Source organism: Amblyomma maculatum, chromosome 11, assembly GCF_055883805.1.
Source record: "Amblyomma maculatum isolate TAMU_Amacu chromosome 11, ASM5588380v1, whole genome shotgun sequence".
In the NCBI taxonomy this organism is placed as follows: domain Eukaryota; kingdom Metazoa; phylum Arthropoda; class Arachnida; order Ixodida; family Ixodidae; genus Amblyomma; species Amblyomma maculatum.
The window spans coordinates 95,999,421-96,013,009 of record NC_139354.1 but is presented as its reverse complement, the minus strand read 5'-3'; the positions used below and the strand labels follow the sequence as shown (position 1 = coordinate 96,013,009).

The 13,589-nt window shown below is 43.6% G+C and overlaps 1 protein-coding gene across 1 annotated transcript in view; it reads right to left on the bottom strand.

The window, feature by feature from the left end:
- The window catches only part of LOC146174441 (gastric triacylglycerol lipase-like), a 29,160-nt gene extending 16,387 nt beyond the window's left edge, over positions 1–12,773 (bottom strand). Inside the window, exons 1-3 of the mRNA XM_084585393.1 lie at positions 12,756–12,773; positions 10,064–10,280; positions 4,065–4,179 (exon numbers count right to left, since the gene is read on the bottom strand). Coding sequence (XP_084441519.1) covers positions 4,065–4,179; positions 10,064–10,280; positions 12,756–12,773 — 350 coding nt within the window. The remainder of the gene's footprint in view (positions 1–4,064; positions 4,180–10,063; positions 10,281–12,755) is intronic.
- Between the last annotated feature and the right edge of the window lie 816 nt (positions 12,774–13,589).

Below are 13,589 nucleotides of genomic sequence, written 5' to 3'. Positions count from 1 at the left end.
TTCTTCTAATCCGATGTGGTGCTTAGCAGCTCCTGGAGTTCGCCGAGCAAGTCTTGGTTGCAGCAATTTCCCCTCTTCAATCCCATTACTAGTTACAGAAGGCCTAAGGATTGCGTTATGGGGAGTGTACTGTTTATAGGGGTCATCGAATTATAACGCGCCGGCTAATGACAGCACAGGAAGCCATTTGATACCGCGTTTTTGCGACACCGTCCCAGAGAATACGAAAGTATGTAATTGTTTATCGCTATGTGAAAATTAAGCTCTTAAGTTCAGCTAACTGGCTGATTTTGTTAAGGCTTGGGGTCATTTGCTGAGAGTTCAGTTCAGTTCAGGCGTTCAGTCGTGTCCGACTCTTCGTGACCCTATGGACCATGTCACGCCACGCTTTCCAGTCTCTCACTATCTTCTTAACATCACATAGCTTCATCTGCAATGCTTCGAGAATGCCATCTAACCATCGCGTTCGCTGCCTACCCCTTCTCCGGCGACCCTCAACCTTTCCCAACATCAAATCTTTCTCCAGCGACTCCTCTCTTCTCATCAGATGACCAAAATAGCTGAGCTTTAACTTTAGAATTTGACCCTCCAATGAGCAGTCAGGGTTTATGGTCGACAATATCGACTGATTTGATCTTCTGGCAGTCCAAGGAACTCTTAAGAGTCTTCGCCAGCACCACAATTCAAACGCGTCAATTCTTCGGCGGTCAGCCTTTTTCACAGTCCAACTCTCGCATCCGTACATCACAACTGGAAAGACCATAGCACGGGTTATACGAATCTTGGTTGGCAGACTAATGTATCTGCTCTTTACTAGGCGGTCAAGGCTAACCATTGCTCTCTTTCCCAGAAGCAGGCGTCTCCTAATTTCATGGCTGCAGTCTCCTTCAGAGGTAATCTTGGCGCCCAAGAACAGAAAATCTGTCACAGCTTCCACTTCTTGTCCATTGATGCTCCAGGACTTGATAGGGCAAGACGCCATGATCTTCGTCTTTTTAATGTTCAGTTTAAAGCCCAAACTTCTCACTCTCTTCTTGTACGCGCATCAGAAGTCTCTTGAGTTCCACTTCACTTTCTGCTATTAACGTGGTATCATCCGCATATCTAAGGTTGTCGATACGTTTTCCAGCAATCTTCACTCCAGCTGAAGACTCGTCCAGACCGGCCTTCCTCATGATGCACTCTGCATATAGGTTAAATAGGCAGGGCGACAGTATGCAGCCTTGCCTCACCCCTTTCTCAATCGGAAACCAATCAGTAAGACCATGCCCAGTTCTGACTGTGGCCTCTTGCCCTTCATAAAGGTTCCTGAGGAGACAGATGAGGTGACATTTGCTGAGAGTCCACCAGCTATTGAAGTTATCGTCGTGATCGCTTCGCAAATTAAAAAAAAAACGAAAAAAAAACAGGTCTCTGCTGGCACGAATAACTCGGATATCCACGGAACGGGAACACCTTATTCGAACTAGCGTGAATTGTTGAATTGATCAGTATTGTCAATTTCTATTCACTGCTGCGGGAGGAAACGACGTGAGTGACGCAGAGTAGGTGAACGCGAGGAAATATCCCGACTTTACGCCTCCCTTTCTATTATGAACACGCAGCCTTGCTCTGTCCCTTACGACACATCAGGGCTGAGGAAGAAGTGCTCGGATTAGATAGACCTCACTGTTTAGGGCGAGATAACGTATACACCTCGCTTGGTTGAAAAGGCTTCGCCCCCACAAAAATTCAGAATTCAAAAAATATGCCGGACAAATATATGCACGTTACTTCGGATGTAAACTGCAGCGCAACTGTTCTTTGTGCAGCGTTCTGTATGATGTCGATACCAATTCGGTTTCCATTTAGCATACCTATGCTGGCCAAGATGGAGGCAAGCTTGCGATACGGATCTGAACGGATGATATATGCCTCCAATCTTATGCCATTCATTGTAAACGAAGGTGTCTGCGGAGAAGAGCGGCATATAATGCGATTTCCTTTCCCAATAAAAACGTTGACCACTTTGCCAAACTCGGTGCCTGTCTCTCAATGCTGAAAATTCGTGCAACGAAAAACCGCTGTTAAAGGTGCTGTAGTGTCTGTTTTCGGTGAGAAGTTTAGGCGTCCTCCCAATTTATTTTGTTTTCCTGTCAACCATTTCTGGTAAGTCAACAACGAAATGTCGAACATTTCAGATCACGGCGCCTCTCCTGTCGGCACCGGCATTGTCTTGTCTGCCTACCATGCTGGGCGACGACAGCAAACGCGGATATAAAGAAATTTCCCGGCAAGAATAATACAGAACTATCGCAGCCCCTCACAGTCATCCTTTTGAAGGAAACTTTAACGCCCAGCATCCTTGTGTTTAAGATGTTTACTGGAATTAAATAAATGACGCTCGTAATTGTTCTCCACTAATATTCTCATTCTTGAATGTTGATTTCGGTGATTTTCAAATAGCTCAGTACTTCTATGACCGAGAAAAAAAAGCCCTTGCGATATCTGAAACGTTTCAATATTGCCCTAGAGAATCCACCTGCCGCTTTAGAACCCTTGATGATTGCCCTTTTGCGCTGCGTTAATCTGTGTTACCTCCCCGACATTAATGCTTATTCGCTTGCACGTTCGTACCACCTGGCTGACATTTCCAAGATTTTTTTCGCTCTTAGGTGATGCCGGTTTGCAGCTGACCTCATTCGGGGTTTAACCGGGTTTGCAGTTTTCATACTGCCCTGCAGTAAAGGTTTAACAGCCATGTCAGTTATATCAATTCCCTGGATTGTTGGTACTGTGATGTCCTTCCGGTCGATTCCTCGAAAGCTTCGATGATTTCGCCCGTCCCCTTAATCGACTTCTTCACAAAAAGATGTGAAATCTATGAAAGAGCACTTTGCAATCAGAACTGTCAGCTCATCAGCACGCTAGTCTTTAACATTTTGATTCAGTAGCGGTCAGGTCCACCCTGTGACAATAGCAATGACATCGGCTCTAGGCTTTTTCGGGAGCAATTCGGAGACGACCTAGTTATTGCCTGCATCAACCGCATGCTTTATACTCAAGAGCAGAGTTGCTCATTAACAAAGCCCGAAAGGTTAGCCCTAATGTTTGGGGTTGCGAAATTCTGCACTATTTTTAAGGTTTCAATTTTTTTAAGAGACCATTGTAAGCTGTTTTGGTTATCTTTAATTAAATACACTTCGGACCGCATTGGTGGTTGTGAGCCCCTCAATAAGACTGTTATTACGCGATGCTGTACAAGTTTCGGCGATTGGAAGGAGTTGTAGATTGTTGACACCGTTATACCTATTTGACCTGAGGGACAACCGTGGCATTGAGCCTTTTGCCACCAATTCGGATATTATAGGTTTGCTGTCACTGGCAAAGAAAAGCGTCACAATACAGAGCTGCACTCTGTTATTGATCGCCACACATCCTTTCCGTCTGACAATCCGCTGATGATGATCGTGTATATAGCAAAGCTTTACCATTGCTGGTTCTTACGTCCTACTTACTGTGTCCAAGCAGCTTTGCACTAATGTTCCCTACGAATTCCACGATTCCACGATTAACCGACCTCTGGTCATGCGGCTATCTCGCGTACTTGTTTAAGAACGTATGCGTCGTCGCATTTTATTTTTACTCTGCTTCTGCAGTTATTCATTTTTCTACGGCGAGGTATACACTTCATGATGGTAAAATAAACGATACTCTTTATTAGGAAATCATAGAGTGGCAGTAAAATGTTTTCAATTAGTGGAAGAACGAGAAGTCTAATCAAAACGTTTAGCGAGCCTTTCTCAAAAGTGTAGATCCACAGGGTCCACTTCTTAGCTGTGCAATGGCGCTGTTGTAGAATTAGTGGATGTGGTTCGCATTGGAGAGGGTAGGACAATAAATATACTTACAATCAAGGTATTTGGAACGCTGAAAATGCATGACAATCCGTACGAAGTGGCTCGGCAGCAGACCCTTCAAACTCTACACTTTCACAAAGACTGTACCCATGTTCTAAATATTCTACCTGGACAGGAGCACATGCCTCACTGGCAAGCATCATTATTTCTTGTAATGCGTCTTACCTCCACTGCCAGTATTTGGGATTATCCTGCTTTAGATCGAGGTTGTGAGAACGGAACGCAATTTCCCTTGTGTTCATGGCCCACACATCGTAGCCGGCATCCGCCAAGAGAAAGCCTGTGCAGACAGGAAGAAAACATAACACGTTTTATAATCATTGTGCGCTTCAACTAGCTAAGGCAAGACTTTAGGGAAAACATTCCTGGCTCTTAGCTTTACAGGAATATGACTTGACAGAAAAAGCTGAGAACGATGAAGGATTGTATAGGTGCGCGTATTCGCATGACTGCAGCACTGTCGGTTTGCCGGCTAAGCGTATGCAGGCCGCGTCTGCCGCGTTTCCCCACCTGCCCCTGCGCGTTATGGCAATCCACGTGTTTCAAGGCGCACATAGAAGCTGGTATTTGATTGGTCGCAAATATCCGTTCAAGTAAGGGTTCAGTGAAAAAGGAACGTATAGCAGCATTGTTGGTAGCACGAAAGCACTTAAGGTGCTTCGCAAACGCATTCTTGTTCTCCGCTTTCACTCTTGCAAAGGGAGGTCCTGGCTCCTCATCAAGTAGAGCAAAAATATCAGCATTGTTTGCTGTTTTAAAATTGAAGCGCCCATTGTCTTACTTTCTTCTGAATTTTTAATGCTCGTTTTACACCTTGTCTGCTAGTTTAGGGTCCCGTACTGCGTGCGACGGGCCGTGTGCATTTCTATCCAAACGCGGTTTTAAAGCGTTCAATGTGCAAAAACCACTGATTGAAGACGCAGAGCCAAGTTGCCATTGGTCACTAATTTGGAATTCCTTCTGGAAAAGGTTGGCTATCGAAAACTGATGGCGGCTAAAAAGAATGAGTCACATCTCTTGTCCGGCCTTGTCAGAAATTTTACGAGGAAAGCTAACCTCGCAGATAACAACTCCTTGATAAGTTCAAATAACCGATTCACTTGCATTCAAGATTTCCCGCACGCTGACAATTTACCAGGATGACTGAAGTTTATCCACTTGATTTTGTGCGTTTGCGAACGTTCTGCTGCACGATGATTTATATTGTGTTTAAAGGACACGGAGGTTTGGAATGGGAAGAATGACGCGGCAGAAAAAGACATGGACGATAAACGAATACAGACACAGGCGTCTTGTGTGCATCTCTTTTTTTACCACGTCTTTCCCTGCTGTGCCATTTCTTTCGAACCAACCTTCCCGAACGCTTACGGAGCTTTGAAGCTACAGTGTGAGTAGCCATGGCAAATTTCCGTGCTACTCCGCAAGTATTTTTTGTTCCATACCAAGTGTCGTAAGCTTCATTTTGCTTTATAACTGCTTATCAGTTTTTCCGCACGGCATTTGGTCATGCTCGAGATGGGTTAGTGTGTGTAGGATTGGAGCAGAATTTCTATTCTTGGGGACAACTTTCTGTGGCAATGGAGTCAAAGCTACGGGGGCGGGGCTTTACTGTGTTACTACGCCATGTAGTTTCAAGAACCTTGCCTCGGCATGTCGGCAACGCGCACGACCTACGCTGTCAAAAACAGACGCACATTGCGAAAGCGCCCAGAAATGGGCGGAGAAAAGCGGCAGACGCATCCCACCAGACATGCCATCGACATGAAAGTTTCGTATTACTCTCGCTGTACTGGCTCGTACTGCAGTATAAGCCTGATACAGCAATAAGTTTAATTGTTCCGTAATAGTATAACATTCCAGAGCACCACCTGCGAAATTTCTGGAGGCACTATATTCTTGTGCGGACCAAGCTGGTGCGTTTCGGCTCCGAAGCTTCCGCCACATTGCCACAGAAAGTGGTCCCCGAGTATAGGTTGCTGTGTTAGACTCAAATTGACCAGCATGAAGCTACAGAAAGTGAATTTACGCGCTTTTTAAATGCATGCTTTAAAAACAAGGTGGTCTGTCCTAGTCAGTTGGAAGTAATGCTTGCATAACCTATTTTCATTTGGAATTTTTTGTCGAGCCAGAAAGACATCCTAGTGCACAGTCACACAAGGGAGGCACTTGAATTCTCGGCAGATTGCACGCTTCACTTCTTTTAGTACACCCCTGTGCTCGAAAAATTGGAATGCCGCAATAGGCATGTCTGCAAACCGCAGTGCCACGTGATGACATGTCACATGTCCTGTCCCCAGGCACTTGTGCTGATACATTTTAACTCGCATATGGCTTGCAGGACTTTATTCCGGAGGAACTGCACCATAGATGCGAAAGCGGCCTGCCCCTACTCACGAGCATGCCAGTGGGAATTGATAGTTGACAAGCGACATGTCCTGGCGCTGATTAGTAGGCGAGTTGTGTGACATCACCATGACATGAACGCGTTGAGAGGAGCTGCCAAAGTGGGCAACACGTCTAGATTGAATTTTACTCAATCGACTCTTGGACACCGAATCAGGCACATTATTCCTACGCCACGCAGGCAGGTCTTATTTTCGCATATTTTGATAGTAGATTCACGATTTTATGATAGCTAGTACTTGTGACCAAACATGGAAACTGCATGGCTAGCACAGGTATATTTGCGCTTGGCCTAACTACTATAAAGAAGACGTCGTTTTCTCAATCCGATATGTAAGTTCTTGTTTGAAAGTTTTAAGCCCAAAGTCTTACTGTGCTCATCAGTGGCATGCGAAGAAAGCGGCTGTCCGCAGAATGCGTGACCAAAAAACCGACCCAAAGCCAATCAACACAATTCACATAACAAGGCAGAAAAGACAAAATACTCATTCCAGTCATGATAAGCTACAATTCCTTAATAACACTGCATGATGATAGCCACCTTTGTCATAGCCCGAATCAGAGACATAGCCTTGAAACCAATCCAAAATCTAATTAACAAGGCAATACCGTATCCGGTCGTAATTAATTGGCTATAAAGTCTTGATGACAATGCAAATTTATTTCTAATGTTAGTCATCATATCCCTATTCTAAGTAATAGGTAAGAATTGAAGTCATAGCCAATAATCCTGTCAAGAATCGACATTCCGAGTCAGTACCAAATCTTGCCATGACTAATTGAATATAACGCCTTAATTACATCGCATAACAACTTGAGAAATTAGACATAGCCCTAATAGAAGTCGTAGGTAGCAATGTAATCCAGAATTTCATGACAAACAAACCAAAGTCAACACACGACGCCCTGTGATATTTCGCATTAGTGCTAGTAAGAGACTGGGGAGAAGTAGCAGTTTGTCCTTGATCAGTAAAAAAGAGGTAGCTGATTATTTATTAATGATGCCTTACTATTTCTGTTCAGAGAGCGAAAAAGTGAGTTGCTTTAACATGGCTGAATATGTTTGATATGCAAACAAACTAGCTTGGCGCAGTTTATCATTAGATAGTACTCGCTGTCTTCTCGTCACCAGATGCAAAAGATACTTTTGTGACGAGGACTGCTGTTTGTGGTGGCCCAGTTTCAAGAAGGAACACTGAAATAAAGTGCAGCTTTAACCTCGTCGTAACAATGTGTGTTGAAATAGGGATGAAAGGATCCAGAAGGCTTAATTCTGATTTCATTCGCCCATCTTATAGGTGTTGCCCCAGTTGGCAGCGCCTGCCATATCGGAGAGGTAGGCAATGGTGAGCTGAATAGACCTCGTGTGAACTTCAACTTTCGCACTAGGATGCTGAAGGCTTGCCCAGGTCACTTTCGATAGCTATCAGTTCGTTTCTCGGGGACAGAACACAACGTCTCTGTAAAAAACCTGGTTGTATTCAGTTATGACATCATTTATATGTGTATGGTGTGCGTGTGCAGTTCCAGCCCTGTCATACACTAGAGTAGTACTGTGATGTCCATGAGTATCTGAAGAACCCAGAAAGAAATAAGGCCCTTGTAGAAACGCTGGCTCGGCTTGCGAACTGGGGCTCCTCCTCAACCCTTGTTCAGTGCTCTCTCATACGGTAAAGTCGTCTTCTGTATCCTGTTTTACTCTGGATCTTCAACTAAGGATGGAATTTACGAAGAGTGGGACAATAGACAGTATTAGATACAAGTGCAGAGGTCAGTTAGAGCAGAGAGATGAACAAAAATTTGGTAATACATGCATGAGACGTATTAGACAATAAAAAAAACAGTGAAGGTGCCTGAAAAGAAGCAATCGTCAAATAAGATAGTATTACCGGAAAGAATGAATATATACTATTCCGCAAAACAATTGTTTTCATCATAAAAACTTAAAATTGTTAATATTATAATGTTCCCAACTATATCGGAGCCATGTATGTAATGGAACAAAAAAGTGGAGAAAATTTAAACTAATGATTTAAGTGAATTATGCCAAAGTTTCAGTTGATCTACGCACTTAGCAAGCTCGTCTCCCTTTGATACAGGGCATGCTTACCGAATTTATGACATTAGATAGCTTGAGAATAGGGAACCCCCTATTCTCAAGCTCTCTAATGTCATAAATTCTATAAGCATGTCCTGTATCAAAGTGTGATGAGCTTGATAATTTCGAAGATCAACAGAAAGTTCTGGCGTATATTGTTCGAAAATAGTGCTAGCCTCAAGCCGCCATTAGGTCGCTTTGGTTACGACAACATGGCGCCGTCCGGTCAAGCAGGTGCCGCTCGCTTCGGCACCTATTTGTCGTTATTGCTCCATGGTGTCACGTGTTCACGGCAAACGAAAGGCGTACGAAGCTTGTGCGATGTTTAATGATGCCCCCATCACCAAATGTTAGCGATAAAACGCATCATGTTTTCTGATTGCTTTCTGATTTACCTAGCTCCTAGGCATAATGAGTTCGCCTCGTCTGGTTGCTATGGAGACCAGACGGTGAAAAGCCCGGACTACAGTGAACTGTACCCGGACGGTTCAATTGAGGTTTCCTGGCTCAGCCTGGATTGGCTACGATTGGCCGATTTCTTCTTGTCTGAAGAAAATGGTTTATATTGACTCTTTTAAATTCATTTTCCACAACAATAACACTTTTCTATGAACAGAAGAGCGTTAAAAGCTTTTGCGTATCTAAACGCCCTTTCATCATTTACCATAGGGGCGGTGCCATCGTTGAACGCAAGCCCGGCTACGCTGCGTCGTGAAAACGCCCATTCTATATCTCGCCAGTCGACTCATACGTTGCGCCGGGGCGCACTTTTTCCTTGGGTTCCCCTATTCTAAAACTCCCTATTAGGTTTGTGTTTGCACAATGTTAACATAAGCATGTATATTCATAGATTTTACCACTGAGGAACCAAGCAACCGGCCAGCTGAAACGTACCCATTTGCGTCCAGTGGGCATACTTAAATTTGTGGTAGAAGGCACCCAACCCTAGACACGCTTTTGGGCACGAAAACATTGCATTGTCTCTGAGGTTTGAATTCAATATGGTTCTCAGAAACAAAGTAACGCTCAAACGCTTATTACGCGTTTGGAAAGGAGGTCATTCTCAGAATGAGACGCTATTTTCAGCGTAACTTGAGGATAAACAAATATTGTCTAGAATAATTTTTATATGGCCTTTGTCTAATCGCTGTAAAAATTGGGTAGTGAAAAATCGCTTTGGGGAGGTGTCAGGCTCTACAGTTATTTAGATGGTACTATACTAATTGTGCATCATATCCGTTGTAAATAGACTGCTTTCTTTTCGGTTACTTCTTCATTCCGTTACCTTTCCCAGTTAAATGCGTCAACAATTAACTGTATAGTGTAAGAATAGGCGCAGTGGCGTTTGGGAAGGTATTGGGGTACTATATGTGTGCCGAACGTTGGTGGGAGTTTATGAAAAATGTCCGTGGTTACCTCGTTTAGAGTATAATCAGTGTGTTTGGCCTAGATAAGATCGTTAATGGCCCGTAGAAGCAGATATTGGTAGTGTGAAACTTGAGAGATTATGCTATTTGAAAAGAGATACTATAATTCCGAAGGTGTTTTCTAACTTATTCTCACATGTTGATGATATTAAGGAATAAAAATAGGTAACACTGACGTTTTATTGAGTCTGTATAAAGATCTCTGGTATCATGGGTGTTTGTCACTATTTTATTACCTGGAGACTGAGTCGGAAAGTTGATGAACCACAAGCCGGACTCCGTGAGTATTCCCGTGATCACCAGAATGGGGCTCCCACACGTGTTGTTACCGGACGACGAGGTTCTGTTGCACTGGCCCCCTTTGCCCACCCTGTCCACTTCGAGGACGTATCGGTCTTCTGTGGTGGCGTTGACTGTCTCGCAGGAGTAGCCGAAGTCTCGCACCAACTCGCACTGTAAGTGTTAAAAATGGATTTAAGCTGGGAATGCTATGCTTGATCGGTGTTGTTTACACCACGGCCCGAAGTTAATAGGCAGATAGATATACAGACGATATATAGACAGATATATTGACAAACAGATAGCTAGGAGCAGGGATAGCAGAAAAGTAAACCAGAAATGGTTCCAGTGTACTACCCTGCAATGTGGAAGAGAGATAAGCATAATATATCTATAGCGGCCGATCATGCATAATGATAAAGCATGTACAATTTCATAACAAATGCGAAGGTCAGCGTTAAGTACCAAGGAATATTAGCTTTCATGTGGTTGACAATGTTGTCCCGCAGCGCACGTCACTTTATGGCACAAACGCCACATCATGTTTTCTGCCGTGGTTTGGTCAGTGCGCTGGAGTATAATAAATGCGCATGCGAAAATGCATGCACGTTTAATAAATGCGAGACTTACATGCAGTGGTGATGCTGCTGCTGGTGGCTTATGCTTGTTAATGCTTAGGACAACGTTTGGCTAAAAGTGTCAGGATACAAAGCATTTCCTTCGGTTAAAGTTGGACTCAGAGACATTTTCCCAAGCGTTTCTTCCAACTCGGATAAGCCCAAAACACAAGGCCAGGGGAAAGCTTGTAGCGGTTTCAAAACCTGAATCAGTGGCGATTACTCTTCGACACTCTCCGCCAGGGTCGTGTTCAAAGTGAGGCGGAGGCCCAGAGAACTCGGCCACCTTTGCGAGATTATATGTTGTTATATATAACGGAAACCTAAGGCAAATCACAACAAGAGAAGTACACACACATAAGTTATTGAACAGAGTAAAGGGAATATTATTATAACGCTACCAGGCTACGTGATCGCCTAAAATGCGGACTGCGTTGCGCAAGAGAAGCAGTTCAAGCTATCGGCCTTTTCTGCACTATTACAAACTCTTCCATGAAGGGGAGCAGTTGGCAAGATTAGAAGAGTTAGAGTTAGAAGTTTAGAAACCTCTCGTGTGCGCGCATGCCTTTTTTGACAGGAAATGAGAACCGCTAAAGCTGTCGGACGAGGAGGTGCCCATACTGAACGATATTTCGAACCGTCCTGAGTTTTACGTGTAAGCAGATTTGAGTGAAATGACATATTTATAAGGCAAAAACTAAGACATGATTATCAATTATTCTCCTGCTGTGTTTTTGATTTTAGGAATACTGAACATTTAGTATGAGCTATCAATAGATGCTAGGTTCCCTTGAGTGGCAGCTGTATCGATGCTATCATATCGGAAGGGATTGAGGCCCCTATACTTGACGAGGTTCTTAACTAGATATTTCGTCGCATGAGATAGATTGCCGGTATTTGTTGTAACCTACATGGCACATAGTTTTACTGCGCAGTGTGTAGAATTAGCTGTGTAATTGATGCTTGTTACTTCGAGACAAGTATCATCGTCCTCACTTGCAGCCGAATATCTTTTCTGCAGTGAGATCTCAAATTTCTTGGCTATACCTGCTACCAATAACACATGGACGGCTTCCGCCTTATTTGTTTTGTCCGCTCTCACTTGAAGGCTAGGCTACATGGAGGCCTCTCTATGGGTTCGCTTCTACACAGCACCCGCAGGGGACCTCCACAACTTGTACGATGCCTCGAAGAGCTCAGAGCATTGTTTTTATTTTATTTTCAGTCCCTTTATTATGACTCTCCCGTATCCAATCGCTGTTATTCCGTTCAGGGAAGAAAGTATTATTACCCGAAATTTTTATTGTTTCTTCAACCTTCTATTAACTCCTTCCAGCAGTGTCCAGCCCAGTCGGAAAAAAGTGCAGAAAAGTTTCTGTTGGTACGACAGAATTTCTGTGGTTTTTGACGGGAAACCTGTCGTGATAACAGACCGTTATGTGGTAGTATCAAAATTTCCTGCTGTTACAACAGAAATATACTACCGAAAAAGCACAGAACTACAGAAAACTTTTATGTTTACCACAGAACTAGAGAATATTTTATCGTATCTTTGACACGGTTCTGTAGTTTTTTTTGTTTTTTTTTTTTACAAGGAGTGCCTGCATTGTTCTACACCAAAGCCTTTTTTCCCATCTGTGTCTTTCCCACCTTAGAATTGCAGTCGCCTGTTATTAACATATATGTGTCACTTTTCCTATTGCTGTTTTTAAATTCAAATAAAAGCTTTCAAATACCTTATCATCATATCTAAATACAACATCCCCGGCCTCTAACGACTAAAACCTAAACCTCATATTAAGCTTAATTACGATACTTGGAACAGCAGTAGGTGAAATAAAATATGTAGATCATTATATATTGTACACAGAGTACATTTACTGTTATTAACTGCGTTTCGTTGCTGCCAAAACTCAAACTCCGTTCCATACCGTTTTCCGCATATGGAACCTCATATCATACCGTACCGCACCTCATAGAAACATACCGTACCGTACCGTGCTGTGATGTACTATACCACATCAAATCTTACCACACCGTACCATACCATACTATACCGTACCATACCAAGCCATACCATGTCATACCGCGCCATAGCATACCGTACCGTGCCATACCATACCATTTCTTACCATACCTTACGATACCATACCATGCAATGCCATAGCATAACAGTGCATGAGAGGCTCAGTTGCTTATGCGCCACTTAACCTAAAACCACACAAATAAAAATACCATAACATACCATACTGCCACGAGACATTAAAATCTCGATTTGTAACATCCGCCGGCATGCGGCTTCATCACTGCGATTGTAGCGTGCGGATCGATTAAGTGCTCTTTTTTTTTCATGTTTTTGTCGCGAGTCGTTGCATAATCATTTCCTTTGTCGCGGAAGATGCACCGAGATGCATTTTGAAGGATTCCAGCCACGCGGAGGTTTCTACAATATCCCATGTTATTCTAGACACCGTTAGTGGTTTTATATAGATATTTCTTTGTCGCCATTAAATTAGGCGCTGACGGGTGAAACTAGCATTCACCCGCCGTTGTGAATGCCAGTTTTCGCTAAGGCGAACAGGAAGGCACACGTGTGCTGTGCGATGTCATGCACGTTAAATAACCCCAGCTGGTCGAAATTTCCGAAGCCCTCAACTACGGTGTGTCCCATAGCCTCAGTTGCTTCGGGATGTTAAACTCGAAACCAAACCAAGCCAAACTGGTATTCATTGTTCGACGACCAGCGGCCACATTTGCTGTAATCAGCGCCACCAAATCACTTAGTTCTTCCGGGGGCGCAAGTAAGCCCAACAAAGAATTCATTTCAGTACTGCACCTGTCTTTTCGTATGTGGCTTACGGCACTG